At 43.1% G+C, this 14,561-nt stretch overlaps 2 protein-coding genes across 3 annotated transcripts in view; both read right to left on the reverse strand.

Annotated features, from left to right (window-relative positions):
- Positions 1–966: 966 nt before the first annotated feature.
- Positions 967–14,561, reverse strand: part of LOC138949682 (ankyrin repeat and KH domain-containing protein 1-like) — a gene marked incomplete in the record, with an annotated part of 43,337 nt that continues 29,742 nt past the window's right edge. Inside the window, 1 exon segment of the mRNA XM_070321461.1 lies at positions 967–1,395.
- LOC138949697 (uncharacterized) overlaps positions 12,571–14,561 on the reverse strand; it is an 8,456-nt gene continuing 6,465 nt past the window's right edge. The window contains exons 3-4 of one of the 2 annotated variants that reach the window (XR_011450401.1): positions 12,757–14,561; positions 12,571–12,717 (exon numbers count right to left, since the gene is read on the reverse strand). The exon at positions 12,757–14,561 is cut by the window's right edge and continues 300 nt beyond it. Coding sequence is in view for 1 of the 2 variants with exons in the window: in XM_070321482.1 (XP_070177583.1) it covers positions 13,084–14,561 (1,478 nt within the window). In the remaining variant the exon portion in view is untranslated. The other variant, XM_070321482.1, reaches the window with a different exon arrangement.

Raw genomic sequence — 14,561 nt, forward strand, 5'->3', positions numbered from 1 at the left:
TTATTGACATTTAACCTTCACAATAGCATATATACAAAGATTTGTTGCTCTAAGACAAAATGTTAGAAAGTTATCCCAAAAGAATGCAAAATGGTCACCGATGTAACATGGAAACATCACTTTTGTAACAAAGAAACGGTTATGCTTTTTCCCACAAACTTTACTAAATGAAGCTGATTTTGCAACCAGATTCTTCTTAGGTAAAATGCCAAACACTAAAACAGGAACAGAAAGAAAAAAAGCTGGACAAAATCAAGCAAACTTTGCCCCAAAAAAGAGAAACATTAATGAAAAGTTCATCACCGACGTAACTCGGAAACGAACAACCAGACAAGTATTATAAGGTTTGACATGAAAAATGCAAATGTTCAAAAGTGGTTCATTCAATTGTTAAAGACAATAAACCAAAGGCATTGGTTACATATAGAACAGTTGCCACTTGCAGTTAATTAATTTATTTTAAAAGAAATAATGCCCCCTGGCATTGAAGGTGGGGTCACGAATCATGGTTGCATCAGATGTAGGGACTAAGGAAATATCATCGATCCCTGGAAAGCAATAGTAGTTCCCCTCCGGTTTCCTTCGAAGGAACGTTACCACCAGTTCATCAGGTCGAATCTCTTGCACCTGAAACATGCAAGTACCAGCGATTTCAACCAAAGATTGATGCAATATGTGTACTAGTTTCACTAACATGAATTTGTTTAATGTCTATCAAGATTTTGATGCATCCACATTCACTGGCTAAAAACAAAATAAAGTAATTATTTTGTTCAGACTTACCATTCCATTGAACATACAACTTTTACAATTAAAGAAAACATTGACACTTACCGTTCCTTTAAATGGATTTCGGAAATTTTATTTTGATCATAATTTTTTATATTTTTAATTTTCAGAGCTTGTTTTTAATCCAAATATAACATATTTATATGTTTTTGGAATCAGGAAATGATGTAAAATAAGATGAACGTAAATTTGGATCGTTTTATATATAAAAAAAAATTATTACAATTTTCAGATTTGTAATGGCCAAAGTCATTAATTAATTTTTAAGCCACCAAGCTGAAATGCAATACCGAAGTCCGGCCTTCGTCGAAGATTGCTTTACAAAAATTTCAATCAATTTAATTGAAAAATGAGGGTGTGACAGTGCCGCCTCAACTTTTACAAAAAGCCGGATATGACGTCATCAAAAGTATTTGTCGAAAAAAAGAAAAAAACGTCCGGGGATATCATACCCAGGAACTCTCATGTCAAATTTCATAAAGATCGGTCAAGTAGTTTAGTCTGAATCGCTCTACACACACACACGCACAGACAGACAGACACACACACACACATACACCACGACCCTCGTTTCGATTCCCCCTCTATGTTAAAACATTTAGTCAAGTTTTGACTAGGTGAAATCGAAAGAAAAACTATTATTAACAAATGTTTAGCCTAATTTTTCACTTCATAGAATATCATAGCAGCAAAAACTCACCTTTTCTCAAGAACCTTGGGTGTTGATCACTGTCGTAACAAAATCACAGACTTCGGAAACATTCTCGAAATCTTTCTTCGCTGCTGGAAGCTGAACTATTTCTCTCTGTAACTGCGCATGCGTAGTCATCCGCACCTCTAAGTCACTACGCGCAAAATAGTTCTAATCTTTCTTCAAAACTCTGACATTATTTGCAAAACCGTTCACCATCGTAACTGAATTTTGAAGAAGCATGTCATATTGCGCAACTTTCAACTTAGTTTGCAGATGCAATTTTGAGAAAATAATACTTAAATAACATTTAGCTTAGCGATGTTCTATGCCCTTTCATGTCAAGATCGTGTTGAAGATGAATATGCAAATTCTAAAGTTCAAATTTAGGACTTGTTGCTGTTGCACGCGTGTGGAAACCTATGTTACGACAGTGATGGCAAACTTTCAAGCGATTAATTTCGTTTAAAAAAACAATTCTGTGGACAAAATAACATTTCAACTGTCAAGTACACTTAAACCAAACACACATAACAAGAATAGCAGTCCTTGGACATTCTAAACGATTCTTGTAGTGAGGTGCAAAACTAGTTGATGGTTCATGTCACAGATCAGACCTCCATTTTTCACGCATCCAATAATGTCTTTCGCAAAACAATCTTCATAATAATCATGCAAAATACTCAATTTTGTTTGTACTATTTCTTTATTCATTTTACTTCTCAAAAATACCAATATCATGATTTAAAATTCAGTATGTTTCAATTGTGGGCTAATTTGATTATGGCACACACAAAAGGATCAGTTTCTGAGACGCACCCATATACACACACACACACACACACACACTTACACACGCACACACACACACACACACATGCACGTACGCACATGCAATCACACACACACACACACACACACACACACACACACACACACACACACAAACTCAGAACTTATCTTATCCTCATCTTATCCTTATCTCATCCTTATCCCACCAGCCACACGTCGGCCATCTACTGGGCCATCTTCAACAACCGGCAGCGCACGCTCAAGTTGCTGCTGATGTCGGGGGCGCACTTCACGGCGTACATCTTCAGCCAGTACCCCCGCAACATCCGTGTCATGCACAACAAGGACCTGCTCAAGTTCATCCACCACTACGTGCAGCAGGTCAGACTTGTGCTCCTGTCTTTTTCACATACAGTGGAACCCCCCTTTAAGACTCCCTCTCTTTTAAGACCCTGTTTTTCAGACTTTCTGTTCAGAACCTCTGTAAATCTACCTCCATTTTAAGACTCCCTCTCTTTTAAGACCCTGTTTTCTCAGACTTTTTGTTCATAACCTGTGTAAATTTACCTCCATTTTAAGACTCCCTCCTTTTTAAGACCCTGTTTTCTCAGACTTTTTGTTCATAACCTGTGTAAATTTACCTCCATTTTAAGACTCCCTCCTTTTTAAGACCCTGTTTTCTCAGACTTTTTGTTCATAACCTGTGTAAATTTATCTCCATTTTAAGACTCCCTCCTTTTTAAGATCCTATTTCTCAGACGTTTTGTTCATAACCTGTGTAAATTTACCTCCATTTTAAGACTCCCTCCTTTTTAAGACCCTGTTTTCTCAGACTTTTTGTTCATAACCTGTGTAAATTTACCTCCATTTTAAGACTCCCTCCTTTTTAAGACCCTGTTTTCTCAGATTTGTGGCGGTCTTGAAAGGTTTCCACTGTAGCGTCGTCGTCCTGGACTTTTGGCCTCACTCGATACTTTGCAATTTTTATGTTTGTGAGCTTTAGAGTAAATAAATCATTTATCTCCATGAGAAATATTCTCTAGAATTTGATGGACAATACATGATTTAACATTCTTTTAATCTTTTTATCCATACCAGGTACAATATGAACACTATTTCATGATAAAAATAATCAGATTTGGCCTTCTGCTGAAAAGCTGTCTGAAATGAGTTACGCAAACATTCTGTGATGACGTCCATACATTCCTTCTGTGTAAGCCATCATGTTTGGAAAAAAAGTAAGGGTGGTCCAACAATTAACACACCTTGGAATAACGAACGGGCTTAAATTCGTAGACGGGTAAAAATTGACTTTTTATTTTTTTAATTTTTTTTACATATATTTTTGGCATTTATCAAATGGTTTGAGAAATGGTTAAAAAAAACACTGAATAGGTTATTTTGCAAAAAACATTTGTTTTGTTTTGCTCAGTTACAGTGGAATACCCCTTTTGAGACCTTGATTTTTTAAGTAGGACAGATAGAATGACTCTGTTTCTTTACACCAGGAGAGTCTTGTGAATGAACAGTAGGACAGATAGAATGACTGTTTCTTTACACCAGGAGAGTCTTGTGAATGAACAGTAGGCCGCCACAACAATATGAGAAAACAGAGTCTAAAAAGGGAGGGAGTCTGTTACGGGGGTATACGTGTTTTGGGGATCTTAAAAGGGAGTAAGTCTTCTAAGGGGGGGGGGGGGGGGGGGGGGGGGGGGGGGGGGGGGGGGGGAGGGGGGTGAGGGGGTGGGATGTTCAACTGTAATGGGACATGACAAAGGGGAGTCGTACAAAGCATTTGATTGTTTCAACCACAATTCATTCCTTCACTCATGCGCGGTCAAAACTGAGCATTTTGTGAGGCAGAAAGTGAGCATTTTGTGAGGCAGAAAGTGAGCATTTTGTGAGGCAGAAAGTGAGCATTTTGTGAGGCAGAAAGTGAGCATTTTGTGAGGCAGAAAGTGAACATTTTGTGAGGCAGAAAGTGAGCATTTTGTGAGGCAGAAAGTGAGCATTTTGTGAGGCAGAAAGTGAGCATTTTGTGAGGCAGAAAGTGAGCATTTTGTGAGGCAGAAAGTGAGCATTTTGTGAGGCAGAAAGTGAGCATTTTGTGAGGCAGAAAGTGAACATTTTGTGAGGCAGAAAGTGAGCATTTTGTGAGGCAGAAAGTGTGAGGCAGAAAGTGAGCATTTTGTGAGGCAGAAAGTGAGCATTTTGTGAGGCAGAAAGTGAGCATTTTGTGAGGCACAAAGTGAGCATTTTGTGAGGCACAAAGTGAGCATTTTGTGAGGCAGAAAGTGAGCATTTTGTGAGGCAGAAAGTGAGCATTTTGTGAGGCAGAAAGTGAGCATTTTGTGAGGCAGAAAGTGAGCATTTTGTGAGGCAGAAAGTGAGCATTTTGTGAGGCAGAAAGTGAGCATTTTGTGAGGCACAAAGTGAGCATTTTGTGAGGCACAAAGTGAGCATTTTGTGAGGCAGAAAGTGAGCATTTTGTGAGGCAGAAAGTGAGCATTTTGTGAGGCAGAAAGTGAGCATTTTGTGAGGCAGAAAGTGAGCATTTTGTGAGGCAGAAAGTGAACATTTTGTGAGGCAGAAAGTGAGCATTTTGTGAGGCAGAAAGTGAGCATTTTGTGAGGCAGAAAGTGAGCATTTTGTGAGGCAGAAAGTGAGCATTTTGTGAGGCAGAAAGTGAGCATTTTGTGAGGCAGAAAGTGAGCATTTTGTGAGGCAGAAAGTGTGAGGCAGAAAGTGAGCATTTTGTGAGGCAGAAAGTGAGCATTTTGTGAGGCAGAAAGTGAGCATTTTGTGAGGCAGAAAGTGAGCATTTTGTGAGGCAGAAAGTGAGCATTTTGTGAGGCACAAAGTGAGCATTTTGTGAGGCACAAAGTGAGCATTTTGTGAGGCAGAAAGTGAGCATTTTGTGAGGCAGAAAGTGAGCATTTTGTGAGGCAGAAAGTGAGCATTTTGTGAGGCAGAAAGTGAGCATTTTGTGAGGCAGAAAGTGAGCATTTTGTGAGGCAGAAAGTGAGCATTTTGTGAGGCAGAAAGTGAGCATTTTGTGAGGCAGTAAGTGAGTGTGTGTGTGTTAAATTGTATGTTGTTAGTCTGAAACTGTCTTGATGTTGTTGCTTTTGCAGATGTATTTTGCTTGTTGATTTTTTCTCCTTTGTTTTCCTTTCTTTGGTTCCCCGTATCGTCCGCCAAACCAAATATCATCTTGCTTTTAAGAGCACGTTTATAAGCTTTGCTTGTTGTGCTCCATTTACTAATTGATTGTATGCGGCTTTGTTATATGTAATTTTGCTGAATAAAATTGTACCAAAGTGACTGTAATCTCAACTTTTTCTCTGCCCCCCAACAGCCCCGCACGCTGCAGGACGTGGCCACAGTCAGGGTGAGGACACACCTGGGTCAGATCCACGGGGGACGCAGCATACTGCCGCAAATACAACGCCTTCCCGTCCCCAACAGGCTCAAGCAGATCTTGGGCCTCAACCATTTCATCGCCGCCATCGACCAGGACCACGGGGGAGCTCTGCAGGGCGTGTAGAGAATACAGGCGATAAGACTTCTTTTTTACATTTAGTCAAGTTTTGACTAAATGTTTTAACATAGAGGGGGAATCGAGACGAGGGTCGTGGTGTATGTGTGTGTGTGTGTGCGTGTGTGTGTGTGTGTAGAGCGATTCAGACTAAACTACTGGACCGATCTTTATGAAATTTGACATGAGAGTTCCTGGGAATGATATCCCCGGACTTTTTTTTTCTTTTTTGCGATAAATGTCTTTGATGACGTCATATCCGGCTTTTTGTAAAAGTTGAGGCGGCACTGTCACACCCTCATTGGCTCACGTAAGTGTAGCCTATGCGATGATAAACTTTGTCTGTCTGTGCGTGCGTGCGTGCGTGCGTGCGTGCGTGCGTGTGTGTGTGATAGAAACTTTAACATTTCCGAGTCTATGGATAAAGCTCGCATAAGAAGATTAGGTCTCGGTCAAAAGTGTTTGACCTGTGTGATAGAAACTATTTGAAGACGTCACATTATGACGTAAGAGGGTTAGACGTCACGCAAAGGAATTACTGAAAGTCTCGGTCATTGTTATTGTGAGCGGGCCGAGACTACTTGGCAGATCCAGGGTCTCGCTTTCTTGCACAGTTTCACCTATGCTTACTGTGTGTGTGTGTGTGTGTGTGTGTGTGTGTGTGTATGTGTGTGTGTGTGTGTGTGTGTGTGTGTGTGTGTGTGTGTGTGTGTGTGTGTGACGGAGTGATTGAGTTTGTGTTACTGTTTGTCGATTTCTTACGTGAGCCTTGAAGGCTTCGCCTCTTGTTTTTCAATCAAATTGATTGAAATTTTGGCCAAGCAATCTTCGACAAAGGCCGGACTTCGGTATTGCATTTCAGTTTGGTGGCTTAAAAATTAATTTATGACTTTGGTCATTAAAAATCTGAAAATTGTAAAAAAAAATAATTTTATAAAACAATCCAAATTTACATTCATCTTATTCTTCATCATTTTCTGATTCCAAAAACATATAAATATGTTAATTTGGATTACAAACAAGCTCTGAAAATTAAAAAAATTAAAAATTATGATCAAAATTAAATTTCCAAAATCGTTTCAAAAACTATTTCATTTTTGACTCACGTGCGAAGCAAAAGTGAGTCTATGTACTCACCCGAGTCGTCCGTCCGTCCGGAAAACTTTAACGTTGGATATTTCTTGGACACTATTCAGTCTATCAGTACCAAATTTGGCAAGATGGTGTATGATGACAAGGCCCCAAAAAACATACATAGCATCTTGACCTTGCTTCAAGGTCAAGGTCGCAGGGGCCATAAATGTTGTCTAAAAAACAGCTATTTTTCACATTTTCTCTGAAGTTTTTGAGATTGAATACCTCACCTATATATGATATATAGGGCAAAGTAAGCCCCATCTTTTGATACCAGTTTGACGGGCGCTGTGGCGTGGTGGTAAGACGTCGGCCTCTTAATCGGAAGGTCGAGGGTTCGAATCCCGGTCGCTGCCGCCTGGTGGGTTAAGTGTGGAGATTTTTCCGATCTCCCAGGTCAACTTATGTGCAGACCTGCTAGTGGCTTATCCCCCTTCGTGTGTACACGCAAGCACAAGACCAAGTGCGCACGGAAAAGATCCTGTAATCCATGTCAGAGTTCGGTGGGTTATAGAAACACGAAAATACCCAGCATGCTTCCTCCGAAAGCGGCGTATGGCTGCCTAAATGGCGGGGTAAAAACGGTCATACACGTAAAATTCCACTCGTGCAAAAACACGAGTGTACGTGGGAGTTTCAGCCCACGAACGCAGAAGAAGAAGAAGAAGATACCAGTTTGGTTTACCTTGCTTCAAGGTCAAGGTCACAGGAGCTCTTCAAAGTTGGATTGTATACATATTTTGAAGTGACCTTGACCCTGAACTATGGAAGATAACTGTTTCAAACCTAAAAATTATGTGGGGCACATGTTATGCTTTCATCATGAGACACATTTGGTCACATATGATCAAGGTCAAGGTCACTTTGACCCTTATGAAATGTGACCAAAATAAGGTAGTGAACCACTAAAAGTGACCATATCTCATGGTAGAAAGAGCCAATAAGCACCATTGTACTTCCTATGTCTTGAATTAACAGCTTTGTGTTGCATGACCTTGGATGACCTTGACCTTGGGTCAAGGTCACATGTATTTTGGTAGGAAAAATGTGTAAAGCAGTTCTTAGTGTATGATGTCATTGCTAGGTTTAGTTATTTGACATGTAAAGGTCAAGCATGTGAGTCGTATGGGCTTTGCCCTTCTTGTATTCCTTGTCGGTTCCTGATTCCAAAAACATATAGATATGATATGTTTGGATTAAAAAGTTGCTCAGAAAGTTAAAACAAAGAGAGGTACAGTGAAGCGTGCTATGAAACACAGCGCAACCGCTGCCGCGCCAAACAGGCTCGTCACTTTCACTGCCTTTTGCACTAGCGGCGGACTACGTTCAGTTTCATTCTGTGAGTTCCACAGCTTGACTAAATGTAGTAATTTCGCCTTACGCGACTTGTTTTCTTCTGTCCTAATGCCTGTTTCTTGTCTCGGTGTGCTCCCACACCGCCCCCTCCCAGTGTCCACTGCTCCATCCACATCTGAATTTCGTTCCGCTGCCAGACTTGTCGAATTTACAGACACTCCAGGGAGGGATGTTGGGTTGCTGCGGTGGGCTACCTTCGGAAGATAACACAGCACTGCTGCCGAGTCACAGGCAATAAGACTTGATGCTAGATGAAATGAACTGATTGTAAATGATACAGTCAATAAGACTTGATGCTGGATGGAATGATTGTAAATGATACAGTCAATAAGACTTGATACTCCCCGCGGGTTAGGGGGAAGAATTTACCCGATGCTCCCCAGCATGTCGTAAGAGGCGACTAACGGATTCTGTTTCTCTTTTTACCCTTGTTAAGTGTTTCTTGTATAGAATATAGTCAATTTTTGTAAAGATTTTAGTCAAGCAGTATGTAAGAAATGTTAAGTCCTTTGTACTGGAAACTTGAATTCTCCCAGTAAGGTAATACATTGTACTACGTTGCAAGCCCTTGGAGCAAATTTTAATTAGTGCTTTTGTGAACAAGAAACAATTGACAAGTGGCTCTATCCCATCTCCCTTTCCCCGTCGCGATATAACCTTCGTGGTTGAAAACGACGTTAAACACCAAATAAAGAAAGACAGATAAGACTTGATGCTGGATGAAATGAACTGATTGGTGAGGTAAGACGGGAGTGTCAGAGGGGGAAGGAGGGAGTGTCATTTTCATTTCATTTTCATTTCTTTATTGTCCCATCGCTGGGAAATTCGGGTCGCTTCCTCCCAGTGGAAAGCTAGCAGCAACGGAGTCGCGCTACCCAGGTGTCTGCGTGTTTAGGTGTATTCAGCCACCTGCACTTATGGCAGAATGACCAAGGTCTTTTACGTGCCATTGTGATGACACGGGGGTGGGACATGGCTTCCGTCTCTGGGTCTGCACATAAAGTTGACCCGTGTCCGTCCCGGCCCAAATTCGAACCTGCGACCTTTCGATCACAAGTCCAGTGCTCTACCAACTGAGCTACCGGGCCCCCTGTCAGAGGGGGAAGGAGGGAGTGTCAGAGGGGGAAGGAGGGAGTGTCAGAGGGGGAAGGAGGGAGTGTCAGAGGGGGAAGGAGGGAGTGTCAGAGGGGGAAGGAGGGAGTGTCAGAGGGGGAAGGAGGGAGTGTCAGAGGGGGGAGGAGGGAGTGTCAGAGGGGGAAGGAGGGAGTGTCAGAGGGGGAAGGAGGGAGTGTCAGAGGGGGAAGGAGGGAGTGTCAGAGGGGGAAGGAGGGAGTGTCAGAGGGGGGAGGAGGGAGTGTCAGAGGGGGGAGGAGGGAGTGTCAGAGGGGGAAGGAGGGAGTGTCAGAGGGAGAAGGAGGGAGTGTCAGAGGGGGAAGGAGGGAGTGTCAGAGGGGGAAGGAGGGAGTGTCAGAGGGGGAAGGAGGGAGTGTCAGAGGGGGAAGGAATTATCGGACTACAGCTTGGCATTTGTTACATTGTTTAATGTGCAAATTTGTGTTTGATAAACCAGGATAGGCCTTAAAAGCCAGATTTGTTGCTTTCTTCCGGGGGGCTTTGCCCCCCTGGGCCCCCTAGCAGGGCGTTGCCCCTGCACCCCAACAGGGCCTGGGCGGCCCCTGGATCCCGGCCTCATTTTCCTTTTTTACAATTCTGATCAGTTTCACCCATGGGAGTGTCAGAGGGGGAAGGAGGGAATGTCAGAGGGGGAAGGAGGGAGTGGTCATGATGAAATGGGCAGATACTTGTTGTGTGTGTGTTTATTTAGGGAGGGAGGGGAGATGAGGGCTTTTGGTGGGGGTAGGGGTGGAGGTTTGCAGGTCTGTCAAAACAAAGAAGGGAGCCTATTCAGAGGATTATTTTGACACCAGTTACCTCCTGCATCTGTCAAAACAGACTGCTTAAAACTTTTTTTATTTTTTTATGTGCACCTTTTTCATTCTTCGTTGTCCCATCGCTGGGAAATGTGGGTCGCTTCCTCCCAGTGGAAAGATATAGCAGCAGCAAGAGTGGCACTACCCAGGTACGTGTGCCTTCCCCGTGCTGCCTGGGTCATTAAAGACCCAGAGCCTCACAAAAGTGTCAATATCTCCATGGGTGGGATTCTTCCGGTATCTGCCGGAAATCCGGATTCGATTATCTGTGAAACTATTCGCAGTTTTTGATTGATACTTCATGTACACCTTAAACACCATAGAACCTTTTCATCGACCTCATTATGAAGGATGATCTTTGTATACAAACAAATAAATGATGACGTCATTTGAACTACATAGTCCGGATGTTGAGGGTCGTCCACGACCCGCATGGAATTAAAGAAGGAATTCGACTGTGTTAATCCTTATTTGGATGATGTGGGTTGTGTACGACCCATACTGTGCAAAGAGACGGGATAAAGTTTATCCCTACTCGTATGCGCAACCCCCATAACCCCCCCCCCCCCCCCCCCCCCCCCGGTAGTCCGGCCCTGATGGCGTAGGTCTTGTTCGACCCATAGTTTTTACGTCGAATACTGCTTTAGAAAGTATGGGTCGTACACAACCCGAATCATCTGGACTCAGTGTAGTCCAAAGCGTGATCCGGTGAAGGTTAAAGGTCCTTGTCTACATTTTTATACCGAAATCGCCATTTGACCATTAAAATGCAGAGTCTATTATCTACAATTATCAACAATACACCCCCTTTCGATCAGGAAAGACGAAGCCAGTGTAGCCGTTTGAAAATTCATTGTAGTATTCCAGCGTAGTACTCATAGTAGGATATCCTTATTTGGAAAATGCCAAGCGCAAAACTAACGGTTGAAAACGACGTTAAACACCAAATAAAGAAAGAAAGAAAGAAAAGCGCAAAACTCCTCTCAAATCCCGTGCATTTCATGCGTTTAAAAAAAAGCGTGGACAGCGCTCCAGTGTCAAACTGTTGCTGCACTTGTTTGGGCGTGGCTATAAGCATAGTGACATGAATTTGATTGGTCAGTATTTTTAGGCAAAGCACATGTTCTCAGCAAACAGAAAACAAAATATTGGAAGCGTGAGTCACGCTACCCAAAAATAAATTTTTTTTTTACATATCTGTTTTTTACTATAACTTTTTTCCCCATGGTTCATTCATCATCTGACATAACTTTTTAGCGAAATCTAACCATAAGATTATTGAAAAAAAGCAAAAATGTAGACGACCACCTTTAAGGTGCAGTCACCCTGACTTGCACTTGTGGCAGAATGACCCAAGGCCTTTAACATGCCACAGTGGTGACACGAGGGTTAGGACATGGATACAGTCTCTGTGTCTGCACATAAAGATCAACCGTATCTGGAGTGCCCTACACGCCGACGGCATCGCTTTTATGTGGGCACAAGTACTGGCCTAGGCCCCCCAGCACTCATTGTATATTGCATTAAACAATGTTAAAGATTTGGGCCTTCTTGCCACTAAAATACATGTATGTAGTCACAAAAAATGTGTGTTGCATAATGATGTTGATTTTTGTGTCTATGTTTGAATGCCATGAAGTCATTTGATTGATGTTTTGATGTTTGTTATGGGAGGGAAAATGTAGTTGCATCCATAGGTGTATTGAGAAAAAAAGTATCCATTTGATATTGTATCACTTACAATTTGTTTAAAAATGTACATGTAAATGTGTATTGTTTTTTTATGCACATGATCTGTTTTGCAATTACAGTTCAGGTAGACTATAGTGCATTCACTATGGTCGATTCACACACAGTCGTGAGTTGTGGTTGCGTAATATTTATAGGAGTTCCTGTACACAGTAAAATATTTAAGTGTTTGGCGGTTTGAGGATATTGAGGCTGTGAGTTTTGTTGGTTAAATGGGAAGTTTTTTTCTCATGATTAAATAACCGGACTTAAAGGAATCAAACACGAATCTTGTTCACTTTGTACTCAGATGCTGGAATTTTGAGTGGATATATTCTCTGCTCATTTTTATTTGTCTGCATAAATACCATGGACATAATAGAAGATTTAACCAGAACATCAAAATAAACGTGTCATTTTATGTGAATAAAGATTGTGTGTATTTGAGCTTGAGTTGTTGGTGTTGGTGTATCATTATGTGTTTTTATGCAAACAAGCATATTACATCATGAGGTACATTATCAGTAAACATCACGAACATTTGGTGCTGTCATACCACTGCACGAACACACGCATTCACACTTACATGCACATGTACACACACACAAATATGAAATATATAGCATGTATTTGGACTTGTACCTTCAAAAGATCTGCATCATTTACAAACTACAAAAAAAGCATATAAGGATCTTATACATTGAGAGATGTAAAAAAAATCATGGCAGTCAAGTCTCATCATCGGAAGTCAGCAGAATCTAGTATTGTTGCAGAAAACTTGTAAATAACAAGACAACAACCTTTCTGTCTGTCTCTATCCGTCTGTCTCTCTGTCACACACCGACACAAGCACACATATACGCATACACAAACACAAACACACACCCATGCAAATAAGGGCCTATACATGCGCGAACACACACACACACGGTCAGAAATATACATACACACATACGGACGGACACACACAGTCACATGTAGCAACTTTCACGCACGCACTCACACGCGCGAGCGCACACCGCGTGAAAAGCAGTCGCACCCTAAAACATACACTCACTGAAGCAATCAATCTTTCCATCTTTCTTCTACCACGGAAAGCAAAGCCAGTCTTTTTTCCTCAGTCATCAAATTTCAGTGCACATAGGCGTTGGCAACCCAGAAGGTAGGTCGACAGGTATGTCACGTGAATGACGCAATGTCCTGGAAGCGCTAGTATGACGTGGCATTCGGTCACCGTCAACATTTCTCGGCACTTCTCGCGACAAAGGTCTGTCGTTTCTGTTTGAATAGGGCGCAGTTTTCTTCGCCTGAGAATCATTCTGGAATTCGTTGTCTTTACTATACTGCCTCTGGTCCTTGGAAAGACTGTCTGAATCCGAGTCACCGATGACGTCATAAGAATGACGTCGCCTCGGGTCATTTTGATGACGCAAATGTTCGTCACTGTGAGAAGATGCTTGGGAGCGCTCCTTGCGAGCCTGGAGATGAGAACCATTGCTGTGTGCGTGGACTTGGTTGTTGACATAGTCTGGGTGTCTGCTGTGCTCGTTGCTGTACGGACCACCGTAACCGGCACCCTCATGACGCAGTTCGCTCCCCTGCCCTTTGAACGTCTTCTGTCTTGCTTTGTTTGTGTTGTCGTAAACACCGCCCTGTTTCTGACTGCCATCGTTTTGTGTCGTCTTCCCCAAACCAGAGCTCCTAGTCTGATCCCGGCTACTGTAATCCTCCTTAGATCGAGAAGTGTCTGGCTCTCTGCTGTTCTCTCTCATACCATAAGCATTCTCAGGGCGAGTGTTCCCTGGTTCTGAAGCGTTCTGTCTGCTACCGTAAGCATTCTCACGCCGACCGACATCGCCCCTTTGTTTGTAGCCAGGTTCCTCGCTGCGCTGGTGAAGAGAGGAGTATTCTGAGGGAGACGGATTCTCATGCCGCAGCTCGGAGTACACGTGGTCATTGTCACTTTTAGCCAGCTCAAACCCTGACCCTGACTTCCCTCGGTTCAAACCGGTGAAATAGCTGGGCGTAGGATCGCCCAAATCTCCGCCAGAGATGTCCTGGTAGTAGTTATCCTCTTGGCCGAACGACTGGGAAACGTGCAAATCTTGTGGTGTATGACCTTCACCCTGGGAACGAAATGGGGGTTGAGGTAGAAAAGAGGTCTCACGTGACCCTCCAGGCTGAGACCCGCGTGGGTTCCGGGACCGCTCTTGACCACCCGCCCGAGGTCGGCCGTCAAGGTCACGACCTCGCTGATTCAAGTCAACGTCTACCCTACCCCCAAGGTCAAACTGGGATTCCCCTGTAATGCTGTCAGGGGGTGGGGGAAGAAGCCTGGGGCGATCAGTGACGTTTTGCCTTGCAGCAGCAGGCATGGCAGACGGGTGTGTAGAACTAACACCGTTCACACCCCTAATTACTCCCTCTTCTACCTGCGCGGCTTCTGACGACTTCAAGCCGTTCGCTTTCCTCATCCCGCGCCTGTCTTTGGGACCCGGGGCCCGCCCCTCTGTTCTGGGGTTGGCCGCCACGCCGTTCCTAGTCCTCGCGCGGCCAAAGTTTCTGGAGTCCTTGGGAGGGGCGGATAAGTCTGTCACATCCA

This window comes from Littorina saxatilis, linkage group LG16 (assembly GCF_037325665.1).
Source record: "Littorina saxatilis isolate snail1 linkage group LG16, US_GU_Lsax_2.0, whole genome shotgun sequence".
NCBI lineage: Eukaryota > Metazoa > Mollusca > Gastropoda > Littorinimorpha > Littorinidae > Littorina > Littorina saxatilis.